The sequence below is a fragment of the Carassius carassius genome, chromosome 5 (assembly GCF_963082965.1).
Source record: "Carassius carassius chromosome 5, fCarCar2.1, whole genome shotgun sequence".
Taxonomy (NCBI): domain Eukaryota; kingdom Metazoa; phylum Chordata; class Actinopteri; order Cypriniformes; family Cyprinidae; genus Carassius; species Carassius carassius.
The window spans coordinates 3,412,428-3,439,533 of record NC_081759.1 but is presented as its reverse complement, the minus strand read 5'-3'; the positions used below and the strand labels follow the sequence as shown (position 1 = coordinate 3,439,533).

At 35.7% G+C, this 27,106-nt stretch overlaps 1 protein-coding gene across 1 annotated transcript; it reads right to left on the bottom strand.

Moving 5' to 3' along the window:
• Positions 1 to 376: 376 nt before the first annotated feature.
• Positions 377 to 25,308, bottom strand: LOC132140629 (NAD-dependent malic enzyme, mitochondrial-like). The gene is made up of 15 exons (XM_059549465.1): positions 25,163 to 25,308; positions 22,477 to 22,608; positions 11,440 to 11,573; positions 9,823 to 9,972; positions 7,999 to 8,074; positions 7,613 to 7,774; positions 5,568 to 5,781; positions 4,923 to 5,020; positions 4,684 to 4,797; positions 3,765 to 3,876; positions 3,286 to 3,428; positions 2,790 to 2,892; positions 2,536 to 2,606; positions 1,538 to 1,636; positions 377 to 1,220 (listed from the first exon to the last, which is right to left on the bottom strand). Exons 2-15 carry the CDS (start codon positions 22,582 to 22,584, stop codon positions 1,059 to 1,061), a joined length of 1,746 nt encoding a protein of 581 aa, XP_059405448.1. The 5' UTR covers positions 22,585 to 22,608; positions 25,163 to 25,308; the 3' UTR covers positions 377 to 1,058.
• Positions 25,309 to 27,106: the final 1,798 nt, after the last annotated feature.

Genomic DNA, 27,106 nt, shown 5'->3' with positions numbered 1-27,106 from the left:
TGTAATAGTATTATATTCATAATTTCTCTCCATGTTCTTTTTTTCCCCCATGTAATTTGAACTTCAATCAATATTTAATGTCCATGCACTGATTTATTTGGGAAGTGGCTGTGTACTAAGATGAATAATGTACAGTCAGCTGGTCATTTTCCAAGTGAACCCCTTGTTAAATCTAAGCATGTAAATATTTGCTTGTAAATGCCCTAAAAACTCAGTCACAGCGACAAATATACGCCATAATTCAACAACTGTAATATTGTCCAATATACTGAACTCTGCTAGTCCTTCATATCCTGTACTTACTCCTCCAGTAGGAAATAAATTAATCTTTATGAATTTAATGAAAGTTACAGACACAAGAAGAAACAAACACAAACAAATGGAGTGTGACTTCATTTTAGAGAAGGTTTCATTGCACACAGGATATAATAACAACTGAAAGGAGTGTCAAGACACGCTATCCAACTCAAAACTGGAGTGATGGCTGTAGAAAACACTGTAGAAAATCAAATCAAATATATTTAGCATAAAGCAAATAAAGCCTAATTAGTACCATTCTGATTATTATTTTTAATGAAAATTAGGTAGAATTAGGTTGAGTAAATTCTTATTCTTCTAAATGGTTTCTTATTAGATTTTCATTGCTGTTATGTTTTTTTTCTTCTTTTTTTATTAAAATATTAGAGTGAAGAAGTGTTTGCAGGAAATGCGACTTAATATTATAATGGATAAATACCTTAAAAAGTCAATAAAATATTTCACAGTGCATGTTGGGGTAAATATGTGTTGTCATAAAAATAATTAAAATAGGTTTAATTTTCTTCATGCAAAATATTATTTGGTTTATATTTATTTGGATTCTGGAGTGAAATGTTTCCTGGACATGTGCATGATTTGTAAAATTCATCCATAAACTGAAACTGAAATCATTTAACCAAAGTAAGAAATCTGAATAAATACAAAAAAAGGAGTGCCTAAAACAGAAGAATGAAAACCCCCTTCAGACTTCCTGGTTTTTGTTCTGTTTCCCTCTTTCTGGTGTTTTCTCATGTGTTTGTCTAGTCTACTACAGGGCTGTGAGAAACACCGGGCCAGTCGTAGATCTCGGGCAGAAATGAATCGTAGTTGGTGTTCCACACAACCGATCTGATGTACGCCTCCTTATCCACAGGCTCTGGGTATCGAAACGCCATTCCCTTTGAATACACGTACTCCATTACCTGCACACAAAACACACAGCGTCTCAGTGAGGGCTTATGACACTTTTGTGTCCCTCGTTAGGATTTCTGAAAGTTTTCTGAAGGTAAATCTAAGACTTCACTTAAAGAAAATGTAAGCAATAAATTAAAGGGAACGCCATACATCCAAACACAACTTTTTCTCTCAAACGCTGAAAAAATGTTTTTCTCTGAAACGCTGAAAACTGCATAATGAACTACATGTGTGTAAATGAACCAAGTCAAGTGTATCTTAATTTGATTTAATCACAGCTTTTGACATACTGTGTCCTAAAACACACACACACACACACACACACCTTGATGGCCATCTGCAGTGACACCTCTCTGATGTTGGACAGGGGTGGATACAGTCGGCCCTGACTCAGCTCTTCATCGGTCAGCTGATCTGCCAGCGTCTACAAAATAATAACAAATAATATGTTTTATCAAGTTACAATATAAAATGGTAGTACAACAACTGCTTTTCACAAACAGGCCAAGCAGGGCTAATAACATCTGAAAAATAACTCTAGAGAGGAGCATATATGCACTATATTACAAATGCCTTATGTTTCCATTTCTAATGTTGTCTTTATTAATTAATGTACAGTGTGTTTGAATAAATCTGTGATTAAAACAAGTTTTGACACCCACCATATACATTTTTTTTTTCAACTAGTGCTGTAAAATGATTAATCGCATCTAAAATAAAAGTTTTTCTTTACACAATATATGTGTGTGTGTTCTGTGTATATTTATTATCCATTTATAATGACTCACGCATTAAGTATATATTTTGAAAATATTTACATGCATATATTTATATTCATATAAATTATATCAAAAATAAATATACTTAATGCATAAAAATATTTTTCTTAAATATATACATGAATATATACATGCATGTGTGTGTGTATATATAGTATATATTTATATATATAAATATACAGTACACACACATTATGTAAACAATTATTTTGGATGCGATTAATTCACAATTAATCATTTGACAGCACTAATTTCAACAAGTTGAAAAAGGAACAGTTATATCATAAAAAAGTATGTGCAACTTTGGATGTAAAAAAAAAAAACATATTCAACTTGATTTTATTTGAGTGGTGAAAATACATTTTAGAGCATCAAAAAGCTATTTGCATGATTATCAACTACAAAAGATCCAGAAAATCACTTGTGCAATTAAAAAATATTAAATAAAATGAAATACATACATGTGTAATCTAACCCCTTTTAAATAAAACATAATGCACAGTATAACCTGGTCTACCGTGTGGTTCAGGTTTGTATATTTTACCTTTGCAGCCTCAAGGAAGACCGTATCACTGATGTGTCGCACTCCACTGAGTATAACAGCCAGAGCTACACCTGAAATCACAACCTATGGGTCATCACATGATAACCTGAGCAGGCCAGGTTTACACTATTTCTTCTTAAGCATCTTCATATGCTTATTAGTTATTAGGAAATGTAAAATATGTATGTGTTTGGAGCTACCCACTAAAGCCTTCATTACTGCCTGGCTATAATTAGTGCATGACATGTTAATACCTGGGAATATATAAGCGTTGTTGCCCTGTCCAGGGGTCAGTATCCTGCCATCTTCTAGTGACACAGGTGCGAACGGACTGCCAGTGGCAAACAAACACCTTCCCTGAAACAGAAATATATTCACTTACTCTACATGTACACAACTGCAATACAATGAGGAGATGTTTTGAAACTACAGAGCTTTGATCATGAAACTAAACATTTAAATATCATCTTACTAAGACATATTACTGGAGATGCAGAGAGACAACTGATATTTATATGCATTTTTTCTAAGTAGTCTGCTATACACTGCTATCAAGATCTCATTTACAATACATAGAATCTTACTTTTTGGCCATATAAAAATCAGCAACTGCACCAAATTACATATTTTTGCTCAGTTTGGGATACTATATGAGACAAAAAACATGCACATTTTTTTTATTTTAGATTTCTCAGGATATATTGTTCATTTGTCAGGCTTTACAGGGTTAATGCATGAATGATTTTTAACCTGTGTGAGGCTGTAGGCGTCTTCAGCTGTACACTCTGCCTTAGCAGTCGGGTTGCTGAGGGCGAAGATTATGGGATGCTCGTTCAAGCTGCCCATTGCTCTAATAACATCATGAGTGAAGAGCCGGCCGGCACCTGACACACCTGATGATATTGAGAAAGAGGACAAAACATGCATACATGCATTAATACGGGATTCAGGGGTTATGTATGATGCATTCAGCTACAGTATACGCATAAACTATAATATATATGTAACAATAAAACAACGACAGGCCAGGTTTAACGGTACAACAACAAAAAGAGCTTGTTGAATTCTAATGAAGAAATAAATGACAGCTGTTTTGGTATAATGCTTGACTAACTTTAAAAAGAAACTAAATAAAATGAAGGTTAAACCTTTAAAGGTTAAGCAGAGGAAGAATGATTAACGTTGGGATTGATTTCCGCACAAGACACAGAGAGAGCAGCTCATCTTACCGATGATTGCAGTGGGTTTAATAACATTGACAGCGTCTAAGAAGCTTTTCACGTCCCCTGGATCAGGATGAACAAAAGCCTCCTGATTACTATCGGTCTCATAAGCTCTGCCCTGAAAAACAGAAACACACACCAGATTACTGGACTGCAGTTGTGAGTCTCAAAGCATGTGGGATAAAAGAACTGTGTGTAAACGATGCAGATTTTTAGGAATTCATGTTTACAGTTTTAAAGGAGACCTGAGCTCAGATAGTCATTTAGCTAAGCTTACTAAAATACTCTGATTACATTTCAGACACTGCACACAACCTCAGTAGTATAGTAACCTTCAGTTAATATAGCTTTTAAATTTTCAGTTTTAATTGTTAAATGTAGTTAAAAAAAAATTAGTTTGTTATTTTGCACTTGCAATTTATTTATTTTAATATTAATATTTGTTTAATAAATTTATTATTTCAGTTTTAGTTTTGGTTCAGTAAGTATTTTTTGATTTTAGCTGTTTTTTATAAATAAAATAAAAATGAAAACCATTTCAAAACCAGGATTGACTAATAGTCTATATTCAATTTTTATACTAAAATCCATTTTAATTAAAGGAAACATCATTAGCACTATTGCTCGTAGTATTAGTGATTTTTTTTAAAACTCACTAAAGCAAAGGATTTATCGTTTGGCTTATAAGTTATCATCAGGAAAGTGATAGTGCTTTTGCACACAATCAGACTTATGTTGGTTTCTGCAAACAAATTATGACAGACAAGTTTATGTTTCTTGCAAACACTAACTTAGTTTGAAATTTTGTCTTATTATGCTAAGGCTTTCAGATATTTATAACTTTGATTTGGTGTAAAAAAAAAAAAAAAAAAAAAAAAAAGAAGCTGTATACATATTTAAGGCACACTCATTCTCTTATGCTCACCTTTACTAACAGACCGTATTTGTCAAACATCCAGATTTTCTTTCTGGCTTCTGCCTGAGACATTCCCGCCTCAATCATCGACATCACGATTAGATTAGCGATTCCCAGAGCAGCCTAAAAATAACCAATCCCATCTTAAGTACACAGGTTACACTGAAGTTTAATCTCATATCAATCCACTCAGATTAAAAGACTGGGTTTGTGTTATTGTGTCTTTAAAATGTGTCACTTGTGCTCACCTCTCCAGCCCCCAGAAACAGGACTTTATGTTCAGTTATTGGCTTCCCTACAACACGCTGAGCTGCCAGTAAACCTGCCAGAGCTACTGATGCAGTGCCTGCAGATTCACAAACACAACAGACAAGCACAAATAAAAATAAAAAAAGCGATCAAATATGCATGAAGAATGAATCATGTTTGGAGCACAAACGATTCAGGAGTTATGTGTCAAAGTTTAACACTTAGCTTTAGAAGTTTGTTTAAAGCACTAAATAACATATTGAACTGGTTCATTTGATTCAGTGGTTAATTCTTGTAATTAGGACTTTGTTAAAAGCACTAAGACTATGAGTGATAGTACTAATGATGCTTGTTTAAATTAAAATGGATTTAACTATGATTTCTGCTTATGAACCAGTGCATTGAATCAAATGAACTTATTCAGTAAAATGAATCAGACTGCTAAGTGCTACTACTGTTATCATTAACAATGTTAAAGTAATAACATTTTGGCTATGTTAAATAAAATATAAATATTAGGCTAAAAACTTTAATTTAAAAACAAAGTTGAAGCTCTAAAATTACTAACTGGTTTAAAAAAAACTGAAATTAAAATAAACAAAAACGTAGTAATAGTAAGTAATGAGCGCGGTACTGGTACACACCCTGGATGTCATCATTGAAGGTGCAGTACTTCTCGCGGTATCTCTTCAAGAATCGGAAGGCGTTGTGATTTCCGAAGTCCTCAAACTGTATGAGGGTGTCCTGTCCGTACTTATCCACCACAGCCTCCATGAACTCATCTATGAGATCATCATAGCGCTGGGAACGGTCACGCCGCTGATACAGACCCATGTAGAACGGGTCCCTCAGTAACTTCTGCAGAAACACACAAAAACACTTCTTTTTCTTTTATATATTTAAATTTTTTTTAAATACATTTTAAAAGTGTATAATTTTTTTAAAAGTTTATAATTTTTTCAACTTTTATAATTACAACTTAAATAAATAAAATAAGTAGAAGTATAATTATTTGATTGTTAAAATTTTAAAATATGTGAATTTTGTTCTTAATTCCAGAACAATATATATATATATAATATATATATATATTAGTGCTGTAAGTGATTAATCATGATCGCATCCAAAATAAAAGTTTTTGTTTACATAATATATATGTACTGTTTATAATGCATATATAAATACAAACACATTCAGTATATATTTAAAAAATATTTACATGTATATACATTTATATGATTACATTTTATATTATTATATATAAATATACTTCATATATAAACATAACATTTTTCGTAAATATATAAATGCATGTGTTTGTATTTATATATACATAATAAATATAGACAGTACACACTTATATATTATGTAAACAAAATCTTTTATTTTGGATGCGATTAATCGTTTGACAGGAATAACAGGGATTGAATTTAACTTTTTCATTCACCAGTCAATTTGGCTACTAAATTTTTAACCCTTGTGCATTGTTCAAATTCACTACACTTTCTTTATGTTCGGGATGAAAACATCCACTCAATTAAACTGCTGTAAAAATGTGTCAGATTCATAGTTTTTCTAATTTTTTTTGCATAAATCTGTTAATCAACTTCAGTCCTGATCAAAACTACTTTACAAAAACTATTTTAACTCTTTAATTGCCAAGTTCATAAATGATGTCACTGATTTGGGGGAAAAAAACACACAAAATCAGGTGCGTGATTTCACATAGAGCAGCTGTTACTACACAGAGCCGTTGTTAACTGAGAAGATGCACAAATAAACGTGGATTTGCGCATTTTCTCAGTTAACAACGGCTCTGTGTAGTAACAACTGCTCTATGTGAAATCACGCACCTGATGGAATTTACCGCTGATTACAGAACCGGCTTTACTGACGAGATGCGCATAACGATCGGCCGAGCAGCCCTATGTATGATAGGGCCCAATGTGTCAAAGCAGCCGTTGAAAATCATTTGAACTTTGTGTCAGTAAGTCATCAATTGAACGAGGCATCAGTTTACTGTCGGGGATATGTAGTGTCGCACCACATCCAGTGTAGACAGCATCACGGATTACAATGGATTCTATTGTCTCTTGTAGACACAGTATGAGTCTATTTGTATTTAGTTATTTGTCGGGTATGTTCAAGTTAGCTAGATATGCGTAGATGCTGTGCAATTAGACTGTATTTGATGTATCATGATGACTCAGTATTTACACTAAATCTGCTCAGATTGAGTGAACATAATTTGTGAAAAGTAACCCACCAAATTGTCTAGTGATTTGACAGCGTTACCCGACACGGCTGATGTTTACCTGGCAGGTGGTAATTTCAAACCCTGTATATATATGATTTATCATCACAACTTTAAAAAATGTGTTAAATATATATATATATATTTACATTTATATATATTGTGACATTTTATTTATAGATAGATGTGACTATAAAGTTAAGATAATAAATCATAATACATTTTTATTTACTTAAACATTTAATTTAAATAAAAAAATAAATAAAATATATATTATGTATTATATGCAATTTTATTATGTTTTATTAATGCATTATTTAGTTTATTTAACACACTGGTATGCATACACGTATATGAATATACATATACACAGAGCTCTATACAGCCATTAAATCTTGTCACTGATGATTGTTTTGGCATTGAATGGTTACCAACCTCGTTATCCGTGCCTACATCAATGCAGACCGGCAGACAACTTTCAGGCCGGATTCCAGCACAGGCCGTATAAAGACACAGCTTCCCTACAGGAATACCCATCCCATACACTCCCAGATCCCCTAGACCCAGGATACGCTCACCATCAGTCACCACTACAGCCTGCAAACACATATGAAAGATCCCTCACTGTACTAACACAAACTCCAACTCTAAAAAACAAACTAATATACACGTCACAGTCTAAATGGAATCTAAATGCGGTCATGTGTTTAGAACAACCTAATGGAAAAATAACAAAACGTAATAATCAAAGAGTGTCAACAAAAATGCACTTCAATAAAAATTAAAAAGCACCGGAATGCTGGAATGTTGAAATTCAATACCTTGACAGTGGTCTCTGGCCAATTATCCAATATGGAACGAACATGTCCTTGGTCCTTAATGGAGATAAACAGACCTCTGTGGAAAAAGACAAAAAAATCAGTCTCTCTGCAAAACAAACACACAAACTGTTTCTGCATACATTTCACCTGCTATGACATTCAAAAAATGGTCCTAAATGAATACTTAAACGATACTTTTCTGGTAAAATATATTGATGTTTTGCATCTACTTTAAACTACACATTGCCATATGTAAATGTCACGAACCCTAAACACATAGTAACAGTTGGTTTATTGTGTACATGATCGAATGTAATGTTAACTTGCAGTTCAGTGAGTAAAATGTTAAACCTGTAAATGTCCTGACTGACTCGGTGTTCATTAAACTGATTCTAACCAATGATTCATGAGTTTGTGTGTTGCATTGAATGATTTATTAAAAGAACTGGTTCATAAGATTTATTCGTTCATCAATCAGACTGGTCACACCGTATTTGTTTTTGCGTGCAGCCAGGGAAGACAAGTAATTTTTCTATTAACATCTAGCAATTATTATTTTAATTTATTTCGCTGTGATGTTGTAAATTCTGCGCAAGTTGCTCTCAGTTTCACCGACACATTATTTGAGCACCAGGTGAGAAGTGTTTCCAAAATGCAATAGGGGTGTAACGGTACGTGTATTCGAACCAGACCGTTTCGGTACAGGGCTTTCGGTACGGTGCACGTGTGTACCGAATGAACAAATGCAATATTTTGTGCGCGGAACATAAGTAAATTTTCGTGTTTCCAAACAAACATATTAAGTGTCGGAAGTCTCCTCGTTCAGCGCAAATCCCACCCTGCAGCTGATTTTAAGGCCGGTGACACACTGGCTGCGTGGCGTGAGTGTGGCGTTTCTGCTGCGTGTCAGTTCCGTGATGGCTGCTTCGCGTTTTTTGTGTCTTTACACACCAGAATCGTGCCTGACGCGGCAATGGCGCGCTGCTGCTACTGTAGGTGACATAGAGGGAGGCCGCCGACAGACCAGGATCTTGTCTTCACGACAACAATATCTATCAGGTGCAGTATGCCAGTGTGTCACCGGCCTAAGGTTTTCAAAAGGCATCACGCAAGTGTGAACATCACTACAACTAGGAAAAAAACGATTGTAACTCAAACGCAGCTCCCGTCAGCATTTAAACAGACCTTTACTCTTAATTCCGATCGGTCCAACGCAATAACGAAATCTGAGCAGGTCTAAAAACTGAAACTGTTCATGCTGCAATTTACACTTTGGAAAAGTTATATATATATATATATATATATATATATATATATATATATATATTTTAAATCTGAGCAGGCCTACAAGCTGGGATTGGTAATGCTGCACTGTAATCATAGTTATTTATTTATATTTTTCATTATTTTTATTATATGATATTGGTTTGAGACAGAGAGTATTTTATTTAGTGGAGAACTTTGCAGCAGTATTTTATTTCTTATTCTTTTTTTATTTTATATATATTTTATTAAAAAGTATAAAAAAAACGTGTAAACAAATTGTTAAAAAAAGTTTATAGTAATAAACAACCTGCAGTTTAATGTTTGCATTTCTTTCCCTTACTGTACCGAAAATGAACCGAACCGTGACTTTAAAACCGAAGTACGTACCGAACCATGATTTTTGCATACCGTTACACCCCTAATATGCAACATATTTGCCATCTTGCACATCTAAAAATAACTTCAAAACCTTCTGAGGCATACAATCACAGATGAGATTTACACAGAAAAGGTTCAATGTATCATGGCCAAATAGGTAATAATTAAAGTGTAGCTTACTTGGGCCGCCTGAAGATATGTCCATACTGAGTACATGCGAGACCAACAGTAGGTGTGTAGACGATGGGCATGAGAGCCTCGATGTCTTCCATCAGCACGCGGTAGAAGAGACGCTCGTTCCTCTCCTGAATCCCCATCAGATAGATGTACCTGTTCAAATCAACCCGTATATGAATCTGCATTTAAAAATGATTTAACTTTTGTAATTGGACATATTTTCAAACAGAAACGGAGTGTCAAATAACGTTGGGTTTGACATTTTAGCTTTGTAATTTTATCTATAAAGACCATAAAAAGCAGATAATGATATTGTACGTTGACTAATTATATGTGTGTATATATATATATATATATATATATATATATATATATATATATATATATATATATATATATATATATATATATATATATTTATATATAAAGGGCTGGTAAGCAATTACATTTTTTTAGCTTATTAATTACATGATGTGGTGATTAATTAATCTAATTAACCGCACATCAAATTTGGAGAAATTGCTCTGAAAATATAATTTAAAGTCATTGTTGTGCAAATCATCAAACAGAGATGACAAAAAGTAGGTTCAGCAAGAAATATTTTGTTTGATAAAATTGATTACATATACTCTTAAATATGAGTAAATTATGACAGAATTGTCATTTTTGGTTGGGTGAACTATAACTTCAATAATTTATTTTCTTAATTTTATTATTATTACTACCAAAATATTTAATTATTTCTTTAATGAAATGATACTCTAAATAATAAACTAAACCTGCCAGTAGGTGGTGGTAATGTCTTAATGATTAAGTCATCGAGTCATTTATTCATTCGTTTGATTCGTTCAAATGGCTGATTCATTCAGGAGTGAAGTAATTGGTTCTTTATGAGTGGTTCATTGAATCATTAGGCTTGTTCGACTTGAAGCAGGCATCATCATGCCTCATATTAGTCATCAATCAACTGTATGAAATGGCAGATGATCCACATACTGTAGGTCTGGAGCGGGCCAAGTGCATTAAATCCATTAATAATTTTAACTCGTTATATTTCCTCATAATTAATTAATCGAATTAACGCATTAAATTACCAGCCCTAATAAATAGGTATATATACCCTAATTCCAGGTACATCTCAAAAAATTTGAATATCATGAAAAAAATGTTTTATTTAAGTAAAACTTTCAAATATTCTGGATTCATTACATGTAAAGTAAAACATTTCAGTTTCATTTCAAATGAAAATATTCTAATATTTTGCGATACTGGATTTTGGACTTTCATGAGCTGCAAGCTTTAACCATCAAAATTAAAACAGAAAAAACTTTAGAAATGTTTTACTTTATATGTAATGAATCTAGAATATATATAAGTTTAACTTTTTGAAATGTTGCAAAAATAAAAAAAAAGAGAGAAAATTTTCATGATATTGCACCTGAATATACCTGACTATTATGTATGTTATATATATTGACTAATATTATTTTTTATCCACACAGCCTTAAATATAGAATTTCTTATAGTAAACATGGTAAAATTTTATATGGACATTTTAAATTAAACATAAATTCAAATCAAACTGTTTTCTGAAATGGGTATCAAAGTGAATAAATGTACTTCTGCAGTGGGTCGGACATCTTCTTCAGGTTCTTCTGGAAGCGCATGGCTTGAGTGTCCTGCGTCTCGATCTTCGGTGGCAACAGACCATGAATGCCCAAAATCTGCCGTTCCTTCAGAGTGAAGGCCATGCCCTGTACATGCACAAATACACAATGAATGTTTACAATAGATTTGTACCTTTTTTTTTTTTTTTTTTTTTACTAGAGTCAAAAAGAGGATTGCAAGGACAATGCTAATGTGTTGGGAGTGTTTGTCAGTCTCCTAAGCTTTGTACAGATAATTTTTTGGCATAATTTTAATTAATCAAACTAGATTTAAATTTTGAATGCCTAACAATCGTCAGATGAATAAAATAGGCATTACAACTGCAGATGGTCTAGTCCAGGGATCAGCAACCTTTTCGGCATGACGTGCCATTTTTTATTTTTATGGTTAACCACTGTGCCAACACAGCAACCCCCCCCCCCCCCCCCCCACACCCCGATATAATTCTGTATTTAAACGGTACATACACAATTTTTTATTATACGATAAAAAAAAGTTTTTTTAACGTTTAATCAACGTTAATGCACTGCTTTAATTGATGAACGTGCACACACAGACACACACACACACACAACACACACCACTCGCACACAGAGATCTGAGATCGTGCTGTGCAAAAAGTAGCATTCAGAGTGTTGTCACGCTACTTTTATTAATCGATACTGAATCGCTACATCATGTTTCTCAACAACAAAGGGGCAAAATCGCTTCAATGTCTGCAGAGAGAGACAATTTACCCCCCCCCCCCCACCACTTTCTTTCTCTCAAAATGGCCATATTTCAGAAAATTTTTCATCACTGGATATAGCTTTAGATCATTTAACATTTCTATGGTAAAACGTATTATTAAAAGTTGAATAATGTTAATTGATTTGCAGCTTCATCTTACCTCACTCTCTTTAACGTTAAACTGACGCTTCACGCTCTGCTTCTGTGAACAGTAAACCCCGCCTACTTTGATCTGATTGGCCATCTCAGTCATTTTGACATTGACGAGTGCTGTTAGACCGAGGCTTTGATCTGAAGCACCTAGTATGTGCAGTGTTTGCACGTGCATCCATGCAAGTTAATTCTCACACTTTAATAGTATTTGTAGCTCCTAACAGGCTGTGTGACTATGAGAAGTTATTACATCAAACTGTACGTCATTATACAGTTTTCCTTATTGCTTGCGTGCCAGCGATTATCCCTCTGCGTGCCACTGTTGGCACGCGTGCCGTAGGTTGCCAACCCCTGGTCTAGTCTAATGCATTGTCTATGCAGAAGGCTGTGACGTATTGAGTGCACAGAACACAGTAGGTCATACAGAGACCCTGAAACACTGACTTTATGTGTGTTTGGGGGTGGGGTGGGGTGGAGCACTCCTCTGCTGTACATTAAAGCCATGCATGACTCTTTGACCCGAGACGCCATAAATGTACATACATCCTATGTGTGAGGAGGAAATGTCTGCAGGGAGGAGAGCTAAAGCAGAACAACGACCAATGAATGTTCAGGGAGAGGGAAACACCCATCTATAACATACAGGAACTGCCTTCACTTTACATTCCATTTGCCTAAAGTGTGTGCACATGTGTGTCCAAGCATGTCTGAGGACTGGGAACCGTCTTTAACAGGGCTGTGGGATTGCAGATCTTTTCTGAACAGCAGGAAAAATATGTTAAATGCAAATAATAAAATGCAACTACTTATATATTGATGGATATTTAGGTAGAATAGACTTATCAACTTTTAAATGGGAGGAAAAACACTATATTATAAAAAAAATGAAATGCTACACAAGGTAAAAGAAAATGTGACCCAGACGATATTAAGTACCATTCTAGTAAAATTTCAAAAAGTTAGATTGAGTAATCATTCAAAATAAAGTCATAAAATAATGAAATAAACAGTACCAATAACAATATTATTGGTATAATAAATTTAAAAACAATTATTTTAAATTGTAATAATATTTCACAATATTACTGTTCATTTTGAACGAATCTTTAATGTGACTCGGGAAGAATGAGTCGTCTCGGGGAGTGATTCGTTGAGCCGCGTATGCGCATTATTCTATAGGTTCTGTTCTAGTAGTAGTGATTCACCTGTCAGTCAATGCAGTCTTGAACCGGAAAGAGAATTGATTAGTTCATAGTTCGGGTCTATCGGGTTTTTGACTCGTTTCTTAATCATGTGACAGCCCCATACGCTAAACCCAATGCAGTCTTTTACGGTCTATGAGTCTAAGCCGGAAAGAGGATTGATAAGTTCATCTCATGAGTCTTCGGGTCGAGTCATTCCTTAATCACGTGACAAACCCATAAGCTAAAACCATAGACAGTAAAAGAATGCAGTATTGAGCCGGAAAGAGAATTGATTAGTTCATCTTTCGGTTCTTCGGGTTGTTCGTTCTTTTGTCCCGTGATGTGACAACATTGGCTAGAGTAATTAGTTAATTTACAACTTTCCTTACAAATGGATGCGTAGTACTTATTATTTATTATTATTATTATTATTTACTAGAGCTGAAACAACGAATCGATTTAATCGATTAAAATCGATTATTAAAATAGTTGTCAACTAATTTAGTCATCGATTCGTTGCTAAATAACTTTTCTTTGCCGTAAGCGGCTTATTTCGCGCATATTTCAAATCTGCGGTGACCAAAGTGTGGCAGTAATGAGCCACCGGAGGTTTTACTCAGCCAGTACAGCAGGAGAGGTAGCGAATAGCCAATAGCTGGCCTCGTTTTATGTCACGTGCTTCCCGAACAGCGTCTCTGCAGCATTCAGCGTGATGTGGGAGAACTTTACTTTGAGCCTTTAAAAAAGAAGAGTAACCTGTAAACTCTGCACTACTGAACTGTTTAAGGGGACGTTCACATATCGCATCTTTTGCGCGCTCATGTTCGTTATTTCCAACACCGCACCGCATCGAGTTAAAAACATTTAAACTTTTCAGAATGCTGCAAGCGCACCGCGGGTCATGTGACAAGAACTAACCAATCAGCTTCATCCTTTCCCATAACAACGTTAAAAGCTCAGTCAAGATGAAAGGAACAGCTGATCATAGTTGTATATGGATTTCCATTTTGAAATAAATTTAGTAGCAGAGCTACTGCAAGCGATGTTTTGAGCATCAAATCCATTTATCCTTTGCTGAAATTTCCGCGTCTTCAAGGAGAGAGCACGTCATGGTTGCTTAGCAAAGGCAGACGCCTCAGGGGCGCTTCTGCCCGAGCGCTTTGGAAAGAAGGAGAAAGCGGTGCGCCTAGCGTTTTCCACGCGTTTTTAGGCACGATTTGTGAACGGCCCCTAAGACTTTCATTTGTGCAGATTCTCCAGTACAATGTTGTTTGCAAATGTTTAGTCGTAAAAGCTGAGAACATTGCTTTTTAACAGTTAACATTTAAAGCTTTACAAACATGTTCTGTGATCAGTTTGTCGTTTACCAGTTCAAAATTCAGTCTTGCAGCCTAATTATGACTGAATGAGAGAGGTAAATGTTTAAAGATATTTGAAATGCACTTTTTTTCTAAGTATTCACCGCTCTTTTTCACACAGCAGGTTTTTTGTGTGTGTCCAATTTTTTTTTCTGGACAACCTTCTGATGGATTTTACTTTAAATTGTGAGTTCCATTCAGGTTTCATGCCATTAGCACTTTATTCGAAGGATTGTTTACAATTTCACAGCAAAAGCTATAAAGCTGTTTCCCAGTAAATAATAAAATACAACGCACTGCAATCTTATTCTGTTTTATCCTTATTCTTCGTGAAAATATGTTCTGAAAGATTCCTTAATAAGCTTTGTTCAGGATGTTAAACTACTTTAGGAGCTCTAAGGACTGCCATGGTGAAAACATTATTTGAAATCTCCTTGTGAAATTTGCTAGAGTATGGGTCAGTGTTCTGATTGCAGAAGAGTTCGACAAAGGATTACTAACACATAATAAAACAACTCCAGGTATATTTTTGATGAGGATATGACAGTGCAAAATGGTTAAAATCTCTTAAAAAATCTATGCTGAAGGATAAAGACCATTTATTAATAATTTACTTGGGGAAAAAAAATGGAAAAAACTAAAATATAAGTACATAAACCGATTAATCGATTAATCGTAAAAATAATCGACAGATTAATCGATTATCAAAATAATCGTTAGTTGCAGCCCTATTATTTACTCTTACAGTTACGTGATGCATTTCTGGTTTCAAATTGTTGCTTTTAATTTCTGTCATGATGGTACTTTTCCATAACACTGAATGTGGAAATAAAGAGTTGGTTATGCTTAAAATGTTTATATTTTTTTCTGTCTGTTTGTTTGTTTGTTTTTGTTAAATTGTGCGGTTATTAAATCAGATTGTCTGTGTAAACCATACTTTCGTAACATGACACTTTATAAACATTAAAAAACACTGTGTACTTACTTTTGAATTGTTGTTTATTGTTTATTTTTGTGCCAGAAAAGCTTTGTAACAAAGAGGACAACTATTCCAAAATAAATTAAAATAATAAAAAAGTAAATAATTAAAAATGAAATTGAAATTAAAAGATAATAAAGCCACAGGGTCTAATGACCTTAACAAATTAACTTTAAAAGTACAATATAAAAAAAAAAAAAAAAAAAAAAAAAAAAATATTGCACAACAAGCTTTGCTTTTTTTACATAATAATTTAAAATGAATACGTTTTAAAATAAATAACACTTTTGTGCCAAAATAAAAACTTTATCAAAGAGGATAACTATTCCCAAAATAATTTTAAACCATTTAAATAAAAAATAAATGAATATTAAGAGATACTAAAGCTATGGAGCCTTATAACAATAACAAATTACCTTTAAAATCACAACAACAACAACAACAACAACAAGCTAGTCTTTTTCTAAATAAATAAAAATAAATAAGCTTTAAAATAAATAACACACTTTTAGGACTTGCTTTAAGGCATGTTTGCAATCAAAAAAAACAAGCTCCCGGACCTTGGATGGGCTGAGTTTCTTCTATCTGAGATAATCTGCCCAGTTTTAGAAAAAATTCTTTCAGATGGCTTTTCAGAAAGGCTTTTGTATACTGGTGAACATCTCCTCCACCAGGCCAGAGGGTCTGATATGCGGGGTAAGAGTGGCTCTGCAAGGTAGGCTCGCATCTCCTTTATAGCATCTGAGGTCTTAGAAGAGGTAGCAGAAGGCCTCAAGCTTGCTACCCTCTCGTCAAAGTCTTCCCAAAACATGGCCCCTGCACTGGCAGTAGCACCAGGATCTGAAGTATCCTCCTCACTCTGAGCTGGGTTAAAACTGTTAAAGCTGAAGTTATCATAACCTTAATGTTTTAAACTAACATTAATAATTCAAATTCAAAATGTTATTTGCTTTTAATGTATGTCATTATGTCCTTTTTTGAGCAATCTTCTTATACATATATTACACCAATATGTCAAGTCTGCCTAGTAAAAGCAATTATTATACCAGCAAACTCAAAATTGGAGTAAAAATGAACAAACTAGTCTATAAATACTTTTTATTGTAAGCTTGGATTATTATATTATTATATAGCCTAGTGTTTATTTACCGATAGACAGTCAAAAAGACAAATTAATCAATATTTTATTTATAACAGGGTTTTATTTATTTATAAAATAATAAAAAAAACACAGATCCTCAACAAACAGTAGCAAAAACACAGTGACAGAAATGTCAGAAATAGCGTATGGGGCTGTCACCTGATTAAGGAACGAGTCAAACTCGACCCGAGACCCGAAAGACTCATGAATGAACTAATCAAATCTCTTTCCGGCTCAAGACTGCGTTAGTTTTGCGTATGGGGCTGTCACCTGATTAAGGAATGACTTAAACCCGAAGACTTCTTGTCAGATAAGAGGTGAGGTGAGCTAATCACAGACTGAAGACCCAGGTAAAGAATGAATATTTTTTTCTGTATCTTCTAGCATTTTAGTTTTGTATTGTTTGTAGTGTGATCAACGTTTGCGTAAGTACTAGATGTGGGGAAGTAACACATAACATTTTAATTACATTTTGCTAAAATGAACGAAATGACTCGAAAAAAGATTCGTTCATTTTGCTGAACGAAACTCAAAAGTCCGAGTCGGTAAAATTATCCGAACTTCCCATCATTATTTCACACACAAATCTCTCTGCTCGCACGCGGAATATAATGTGCCCGAGCGCGAATCTCTCTCTGCTCGCGTGCGGGAACTGAGCGTGCGCTTTCAGGTACACGTTGCTCTTGTAAGAATTTTCTCTGTGCTCAGAGAGTATGCCTGCACTTAAAACGTGTTCAGTGCAATCGCGAATCTCTCCTCTTCGCTTAAAGTAAACATGTATGAACACGTTTTAAGTGCAGGCATACTCTCTGAGCGAGCCCAAAGAAAATTCTTACAAGAGCAACGTGTATCTGAGAGCGCGCGCCCAGTTCCCGCGCGCGAGCAGAGAGCTTCGCGCTCGCGCATTATATTAATGTACTTTCACGCTACAATAATGCGCTCTCGACATTTGACAGGGAAATAACGGCATACATCCGAGCTAAAATATCAAGGTGAAAGTCATGATAGTTTGCGTAGTATAGACCTAGCTCCGAACCCAACTTTGAGAATAGATTAACGGCGATATTTTTTTTTATCGCCCGATAAGAGTCTCACGTTAACGCAGCACGTTAACGCCGATAACGGCCCACCACTAATTATATATATATATATATATATATATATATATATATATATATATATATATATATATATATATATATATATATATATATATATATATATATATATATATATATATATATATATATTATATTCTAATTCTATTCTTTAAAAAATCTAACTATTATTCATCCTAATCTTTTTGTATTCTACTTTATTTTAATTTATTATGCAATTATATATAAGACCTCTAACACTAGTTTGCTCTATTCTTTTTCTATTCTATGTTTTCTTTTTATTTATTATATTATTAAAAAGCCCTTGCTACGTGTACTGTGTTAAGCTAACTGAGACTTGTTATAGCACTTGTATATCATTGCTCTTTTTGTTGTTTTTGATTGCTTCCATTGTCCTCATTTGTAAGTCGCTTTGGATAAAACCGTCTGCTAAATGAATAAATGTAAATGTAAATATAAATATACATAAATAAATAATTTATATTTATATTTATATAAATATAAATAGATTTATATTTTTTATAAATATAAATAGATTTATTTATTTATATTTATTTATATATAAATAAATAAATATAAATAAATAAATAAATTTACTAGCCAATGGTGATTCAGTTGCCAAGGTATCCCTAGAGAGTTGAAGGATAAACATAGTTTGTCAACCACCATATGCTTTGTGAGGAGAATTACTGGCTGCTGAGAGCTTAAAACAATCAGGCAGTTTAGTTTACTTTTGTACAATAAACTATTTTGGATCTGTCCTGGGTCATAGCTTGATTTCCAAAGTAAAATAAGAGTAATGAAGCAAAACCAATGGTCTACAGGAAGGAAATGAAGCACACACCCATGTTTTCTAAGATACGTGGCACTTCTGCTGAGTCAGTCCTCTAATGTTTTCCAGACAAAAGCGTTCAGACCCTCAATACACATAGGGGCGGTGTTCGAAAGTGTGTATGCAGCTGTGCTGAGGAGCAAAAAAACTAAGCAGGTGGTGTGTCAAAATGTATTGTGCATAAAGTCTAACATTCACATGAGCTGAGGCAGTAATTAAACACACTCTACTAAAATGTCCAGTTCAATTTAGTTTAACAATACTTGATATATATTGAAATAAAATCCATACAGCTTGGTGCGATTATCAAATTACAAGCAGTGATTTGATTAAATAAGGTTTCAGAGAAAAGTGTGGTACTGTGTTCATCTACACACATACAGATCATGATATAGCGCATATATTTACTCTATTTTCTATTCAATAGGACATTAGCATAATTACTACAACTTATTTATTGTTTTAATCATTTATTTGATAATAATCACAATAAAAATCAATAATAATTATTTTAAAATAAGTTACTGAATAGTTCAAAAAGAGTGGAACTGTGGCCTATAAAACTCTTTTAAACTCTTCACTATAAGGTTAATTAAAGAGGTTTCAGTTTATGCCAAAAGGATAGTTCGTATTAAAATAATCTTCAGAGTAGATTTATATAAACATAAATGTAAAAATATAATTTGATTTTTATTACTATTATTATAAAGCTAATAAAAACTCTAATAAAAATTATGATAAATTATATTATAAATATATTTTTTTCAATATTGTGCAGCTCTATATTAGTTAACCATATTGTATGGGCTCTAGGGTTGTGCCAATAGACGATAGTATCGTGTATCGACGATAGTGAGAGATATCGACGAAGCAGATGTTTCTGTCGATAGTCAAGTGTCTCATTCTCCTATTAATGTATTAAATTATAATAATAATAATAACTATTATTGTTATTTTTATTAGGCGGCCTATTATAATTCGGCTATCAAACTGTCCAGCTATTTCAATTCAGCACCGCATTTCACACACACACACACACACACACACACACACACACACACACACACACACACACACGCATGCGCGAGGAAAAGAGGTTAAAGCCTGTAGTCGATGAAGAAGTTGTAACGCTTTGACTAAGATAACTCGTTAAATTCATGAATTGAAAGAAACAGAAAACGAGGAGTTGGTGTCCCACACATTTAATTGCTGGTACACGGCAGCACGATCTTCTCATACATGAGAGATTAACTCTTTCTTGGCATTACAAATAAAGTAAAAACTAAATAATAACAAGGTGACAGACCGAATTTATCATCCATAGTGGTTCTCACGTAGTCCTTGTACGTCATCACCACATAGTGTGCGTTATAAGTTAAGTGATCAGTCTCACCGATCACACCGCATTATAATGTGATGCATGCAAAATACATAGTTTTGGCCGTTACAAAGTCTCCATCCACACACAGACGTACATCGTCTGCAGATATAAGATATTTCATTACACTTTAACGTAATCTGAACGGACTATATATGTGCAATATTTAAAACGAGCCCTCACTAACAGAGTTTAATGCCACAGTTATGTTAGAATGCAATTCTTTCTTGTTTCTGTTTCAATAGAGTATTTTTATATTTAACGTTTGTTTATCAGTATGTTTGAAAGCATATTTTTTCGATTATTGGTGATTCCATAGGCTCTCTTTTGGCCACCTGCGCGGTTTAAAACACCAAATAGTTATTGTGACGAGTGGGGCGGGGCCGAGGGATGTGGGAACACAAGCGAGGCCGGTGGAGTGATTGGGAAATCAGCGACACCTGCCACTCACCGCCGTTCTCGTGTCCCACGGAGGAGATGGAAGGATATAAAACTTGAGCGACGACAGTGAAGGACGAGAGAGGACCAGGCCTGGGCTTTAGTTTATGTTTTGCTTTTATTTTGTGCGCATCAGTCGTCCGTGAGGGGCTGATGCGCGTTTTTGTGTTTATTTTGTAATTAAAGTTTCATTTTGATTGTCCGCCGGTTCCCGCCTCCTTCTTCCCGATGATTATGGAGTTTTTATTATTACAGTGGTGCCGAAACCCGGGAGAAGGAGGGACGCGCTGCTGAAGATCCCTCGCCGCTGTGGTGAATCCGCGATGCCATCGAGCTGGCGAGGAGTGTGCCGACATGGACGCTCGAGGCGGTGGACTGGAGCGAGTTGCCGGGGATGGGCGAGCTCGCTGCCGGCCGCCCGCGATGTGGACGGGTGGCTGCCGTCCGTGAGGGGGCGGAGGAGTCGGAGGAGTCGGCGCCGTTCGCCAGGGGGCCGGAGCCTGCTGCCTCCGTGAAGGAATCCGGAGGAGCAGGGAACGGGGGACTCCTGCCGGCTGCCCAAAACCGGAGGAGCCGTCGCCGTCCACCGGGCGGCGGAGGGGTGTTGTGCCGTCCGCCGAGGGCCGTCCAGTGCCACCGCCAGGCACCGCGGAGGAGATCGCCAAGCTGGTGGAGGGCCGAGCAGCAGTGCGTCTGGGAACCGGAATTTTTTTTTTCCCTCTCTCTCCTCTCTCGTCTCTGTCGCTCCTCCTTCCATCTCCTTTTCTCTCGCCTCGTCTGTCCTACCCCCAGGTTCCCCGTGAGCGGTCCCCCCCCCGGAAGGAGGGAGGTGGGTAGTAGAGCGCAGTCTCCGGAGTACCCCCTGGCCTGCGAGGGGCGATGGGGGTATGTGACAAGTGGGGCGGGGCCGAGGGATGTGGGAACACAAGCGAGGCCGGTGGAGTGATTGGGAAATCAGTGACACCTGCGACCCACCGCCGTTCTCGTGTCCCACGGAGGAGATGGAAGGATATAAAACTGGAGCGAAGACAGTGAAGGACTAGAGAGGACCAGGCCTGGGCTTTAGTTTATGTTTTGCTTTTATTTTGTGCGCATCAGTCGTCCATGAGGGGCTGATGCGCTGTTTTGTGTTTATTTTGTAATTAAAGTTTCATTTTGATTGTCCGCCGGTTCCCGCCTCCTTCTTCCCGATGATTATGGAGTTTTTATTATTACAGTTATGTTATGACAAGAACAAAGAGTCTCTCCTTTGCTCCACCCATGCACGATAATATCGTGTATCGTCGATCTCACAGGCTGAGGTTATGACGATTCTGATTCTGATTCTGATTCTGATTCTGATTTGAAAAATGACCATATCGCCCAACACTAATGGGCTCTTCTCTTAAATGGATCATAAATACTGATAAATATAACTAATATAAAACATAGTTAATACTATTATATTGAACACTACTCAGTATTGTTCCAAGATATCCGGTGAGTATCTCTTTCTGCACCATTTGTTGTATTTCGTGTAAGTGTATGTGTTTGAGTTTAATGGTGTCATTGCAACTGACATCCTCATTGTTTTGTGCCATTTTATCATTTAAATGCTGCAAATTACAGATTAGATTCCTCAATGCTCCATATATGATATTAGAAACACGAAAGGACAGATAGATGGTGTTTAGTCTAACCTTGTTGGTACGTGGGTTGAGCATGAGCGGTTTCCCCTTCTCTTTAGTGTGAACCCATCGGCACACGCTCACACACGGCCTCACACTCGTGGTTAATCTGGACAGCATGGCTGCACTGATACCGATACACACCTGCAAAATAAAATACTGAAATAATACACGCAAACAAACTCTAATGCACTCAGACACAAAAACAGATCATTCGGATTAGCATTGTCTGATAGATGAGCTCTTATCAGATGATTAGATTGAATTATTATGGCTGATCTGTCAGCAGCACTCGATTCTCACACCACAGATCTCTCTGGGAACATTATGAGTAACTGCTGTGCCAATAAACATTCATGACAGAGTCCTTATGAAGGATATTAAAGTGTATTAAATAGTGTATAGAAGTGTATTAAAGGAAAAAAAATTATATATATATATATAATAAATAAAACATTTATAAATAAAATAAATAGAAATGCTTGCTGAAAAGGCTAAAAAAAAAAATGCTTACTAAAATATATATTTTGTTGGTCACCTGCATGTCGTGTGACCATTAACCAATATCAGATAAACAAAATGATGAAAAAATTAATATTGAAATTTTAACTTTGCATCTCAGGGGGTTTAAAATATTTAAGGTCAAAGGGGTTTGGCTGACAAAAAAAAGCTTGGGATTTCCTGGAATATTTCATCCATGAATGTAAATTGTCATCAACTTCTTCTTTCATGTTTATGATAATTTGTTAGCGTTTGCAATTTTAACCTCTTTTATCTGTTAGTACCAATACATCAGCAGATGGTTAATTTATTAAAATCTCATCTGTTAGGCAGCTAAAAGACTTTAACTTTGTGAGATATTTAAAACAATGCACAACAGTGAAAAATATTTTTTGTGTGTGTGTGTGAATCAAAATGTTAATATCAAAACTACTTTAACCATATATCAGACAATACCAGTCCTTATACAATGAGAAAAGGATCCCTCAAATAACAACCAAAAAAAGTGATGAATGGAAATTATGAAGCATTAAGCACAATCATATTAAACCATATCAAAAAAAAAAATTCAACATATTAGACTATTCTATGTCTCAAATATCCATTTTAATAGAGGGGGGATGTAATATCACTTAAGATTCAATCCCAAACTCAACTCTAAAACGAAATAATCAGAAGTCTCATGACTGTTGGTTTGTATGTCTGTATGCAAGCAGTTAAAGACACTCATGTCAGCACTAAAGTCGCTAACTTTGCTGTACGTAGAGGAAGTGAAACGTGTACAAACACAGAACCAAACCCTTATACAACAAATAACGCATCACAGTCACCTACAGTCGCTTCTTATCAATTTATCATACAGAGTTCTTCTGGGTCATTAAATAAACTCAAAGTACAAAATAGTGGTGCATGCTGATATCATTGCTGTTGTAAGGTCGGGACTGTTTCATCCAGTGCGAATCATGGCAGACTAAGTTTAAGTGTCTCGCTCAAGGGTTTAACGATGACGGGGAGCTCTGGAATCACTCCAAACTGAGACTTGTGCATTTAAAGAAACAGTTCTCCCAAGACACGCAAGCAGTATATTCCAAGATCTTTTGAACTAAGGTATTGCATGAAGAACAGACAGGAAAGCAACTTCTTACAATGTGATTTTAAATGTATGCATCTGGCAGACGCTTTCATCCAAAGCAAATTATGCTGCATTTAAGGCATTCGCTGGGACTAGAACCCAAGACCTAGGCATTGCTATCGCCAAGTTACCAAATTAATACAACCCATTAGAGATTATTCACCAACTGTGTCCCAGACATAGAAAACAAGTATTCTTTCGGTTGCACTTTATTTTACAGTTCGTGTACTTACATGTACCTATAATGTATTAATCTAAGAAAGTTCTGGTAATACAAGGTAACTACATGGGGTAGGGTTCAGGTTTAGTACCTAGTAATTACATAGTTATTGTGATTACTATAATAAGTACATAGTATGTAAATTAAAGTACTACCATTCCTTCTGTAAGGCTGTTCCTGCCATGACCTTTGACAAGTGACACCAAAGGTTATTTTGGGGACCAATTGGGAAGTCACACCAGATCTGCCCAACCTCACATATGATGCACACATCTTAAGAAAGCACTGTTTCTGCCATAATTTGTGTGCTGGAGAAAAAGTTCATTTGGAGAAAATAGCCCATAAAGAGATGTACTGTCATTGAAAAATACAGATGCAGATATACGAAGTGTGATTAAATTAACACTTCAGTGTAAATTTGGGGTGTTTTATTTTCACTAGTCTGAAAGAAGACATGTTATGAAAGCAAAATACCCCCAAAAATCTCCAAATTGACCAATGCCTGAAAAAACAATGCTGCAGGTAACGTTAGCGTTAGTATATTAACTTCAGATCTGTAACTGTTAAGCTATCAAACAGATATAACGTTACTGATCTAAAACCGTTATTTAATGCAGCAAAACCAAAGTGCAACAGGTGGCGAATCACAGTACTGTTAATGTTAAACCGGAAGACAATGATTAAATTATTTAACAATCATCTAAACAGATTGTAGAAATGAGTCTGGGTAAGATGGTCTAGTGAAGTGATGACAGTTGCGGTTTAGCTAAGCTAGCACAAAAGGCTAAAAAAAACTCAACATACTCCCTCCAGAGCTCTCACAAAGGATATATCTGAAGCCTTACCCTTTCCTTCAAACGTCTCAGAGTGAGTTGGTCACAATGATGCACGACTAAACATTATATTTAAGATAAATTCACCGGTCTGTGGTCTGTACGTAGCTGCGTCAGGCCGCGCACATCGAGTGACAGTCGCGAGCCAGCCTTCTGGGCACGAGACATTCTAACACACACGCTGACAACCAATCAGAAGCAAGCATCGGCATAGCGTTTAAATTTACCGTAAAGCTCGTAAATAAAGCGCAAATAAACAACAAAAAACCTCCGACCACAGAGGTGGAAGGAAACCGTGCACAAAGCTCATCTCATTCCTCAGTTGAGTTTTTGCATGCCAGAGTTAAGCTGCAAGTTAAAGGTAACGTTAGACTAAAATAGTAGTATTTTCGTTTTACTCCTATGGTTTTACAAATAAGTAATGTAAGAATACTATTATTATTAATAATAATAATAATAATAATGTTCTTCATTTTTGTTCTTAACATTGATCATTAAATACAAATGTAGGCTATTACTATTAATATTTTAACAATGATAATAATAATAGGCCTACACATAAATACTTATAAACAGGCCTAGACAGGTGCTGGTCATATAATTAGAATATCATCAAAAAGTTGATTTATTTCACTAATTACATTCAAAAAGTGAAACCTGTATATTATATTCATTCATTACACACAGACTGATATATTTCATATGTTTATTTCTTTTAATTTTGATGATTATAACTGACAACTAAGGAAAATCCCATATTCAGTATCTCAGAAAATTAGAATATAACTTAAGACCAATACAAAGAAAGGATTTTTAGAAATCTTGTCCAACTAAAAAGTATAAACATGAAAAGTATGCGCATGTACAGCACTCAATACTTAGTTGGGGCTCCTTTTGCCTGAATTACTGCAGCAATGCGGCGTGGCATGGAGTCGATCAGTCTGTGGCACTGCTCAGGTTTTATGAGAGCCCAGGTTGCTCTGATAGTAGCCTTCAGCTCTTCTGCATTCTTGGGTCTGGCTTATCTCATCTTCCTCTTCACAATACACATAGATTTTCTATGGGGTTAAGGTCAGGCTAGTTTGCTGGCCAATTTAGAACAGGGATACCTCGGTCCTTAAACCAGGTACTGGTAGCTTTGGCACTGTGTGCAGGTCCCAAGTCCTGTTGGAAAATGAAATCTGCATCTCCATAAAGTTGGTCAGCAGCAGGAAGCATGAAGTGCTCTAAAACTTCCTGGTATACGACTGCGTTGACCTTAGACCTCAGAAAACACAGTGGACCAACACCAGCAGATGACATGGCACCGCAAACCATCACTGACTGTGGAAACTTTACACTGGACCTCAAGCAACGTGGATTGTGTGCCTCTCCTCTCTTCCTCTCGACTCTGGGACCCTGTTATCCAAAGGAAATGCAAAATTTACTTTAATCAGAGCACATAACTTTGGACTACTCAGCAGCAGTCCAGTCTTTTTTGAAGCGAGACGCTTCTGACGCTGTCTGTTGTTCAAGAGTGGCTTGACACAAGGAATGCGAGAGCTGAAACCCATGTCTTGCATACGTCTGTGTGTAGTGATTCTTGAAGCACTGACTCCAGCTGCAGTCCACTCTTTGTGAATCTCCCCCACATTTTGAATGGGTTTTGTTTCACAATCCTCCCCAGGGTGCGGTTATCCCTATTGCTTGCACACTTTTTTCTACCAAATCTTTTCCTTCCCTTCGCCTCTCTATTAATTTGCTTGGACACAGAGCTCTGTGAACAGCCAGCCTCTTTTGCAATGACCTTTTGTGTCTTGTCCTCCTTGTGCAAAGGGTCAATTGTCGTCTTTTGGACAACTGTCAAGTCAGCAGTCTTCCCCATGATTGTGTAGCCTACAGAACTAGACTGAGAGACCATTTAAAGGCTCTGCAGGTGTTTTGAGTTAATTAGCTGATTAGAGTGTGGCACCAGGT

Bases quoted from the DNA above. Each gene is read 5' to 3' on its own strand.
- LOC132140629 (XM_059549465.1), bottom strand. From the start codon at position 22,584: ATGCTGTCCAGATTAACCACGAGTGTGAGGCCGTGTGTGAGCGTGTGC. The intron at 8,075-9,822 runs GTAAGCTACACT...CTTTTTCCACAG, and splicing joins CATATCTTCAGGCGGCCCAA to AGGTCTGTTTATCTCCATTA. The intron at 3,877-4,683 runs GTGAGCATAAGA...TCTGTTTTTCAG, and splicing joins AATACGGTCTGTTAGTAAAG to GGCAGAGCTTATGAGACCGA.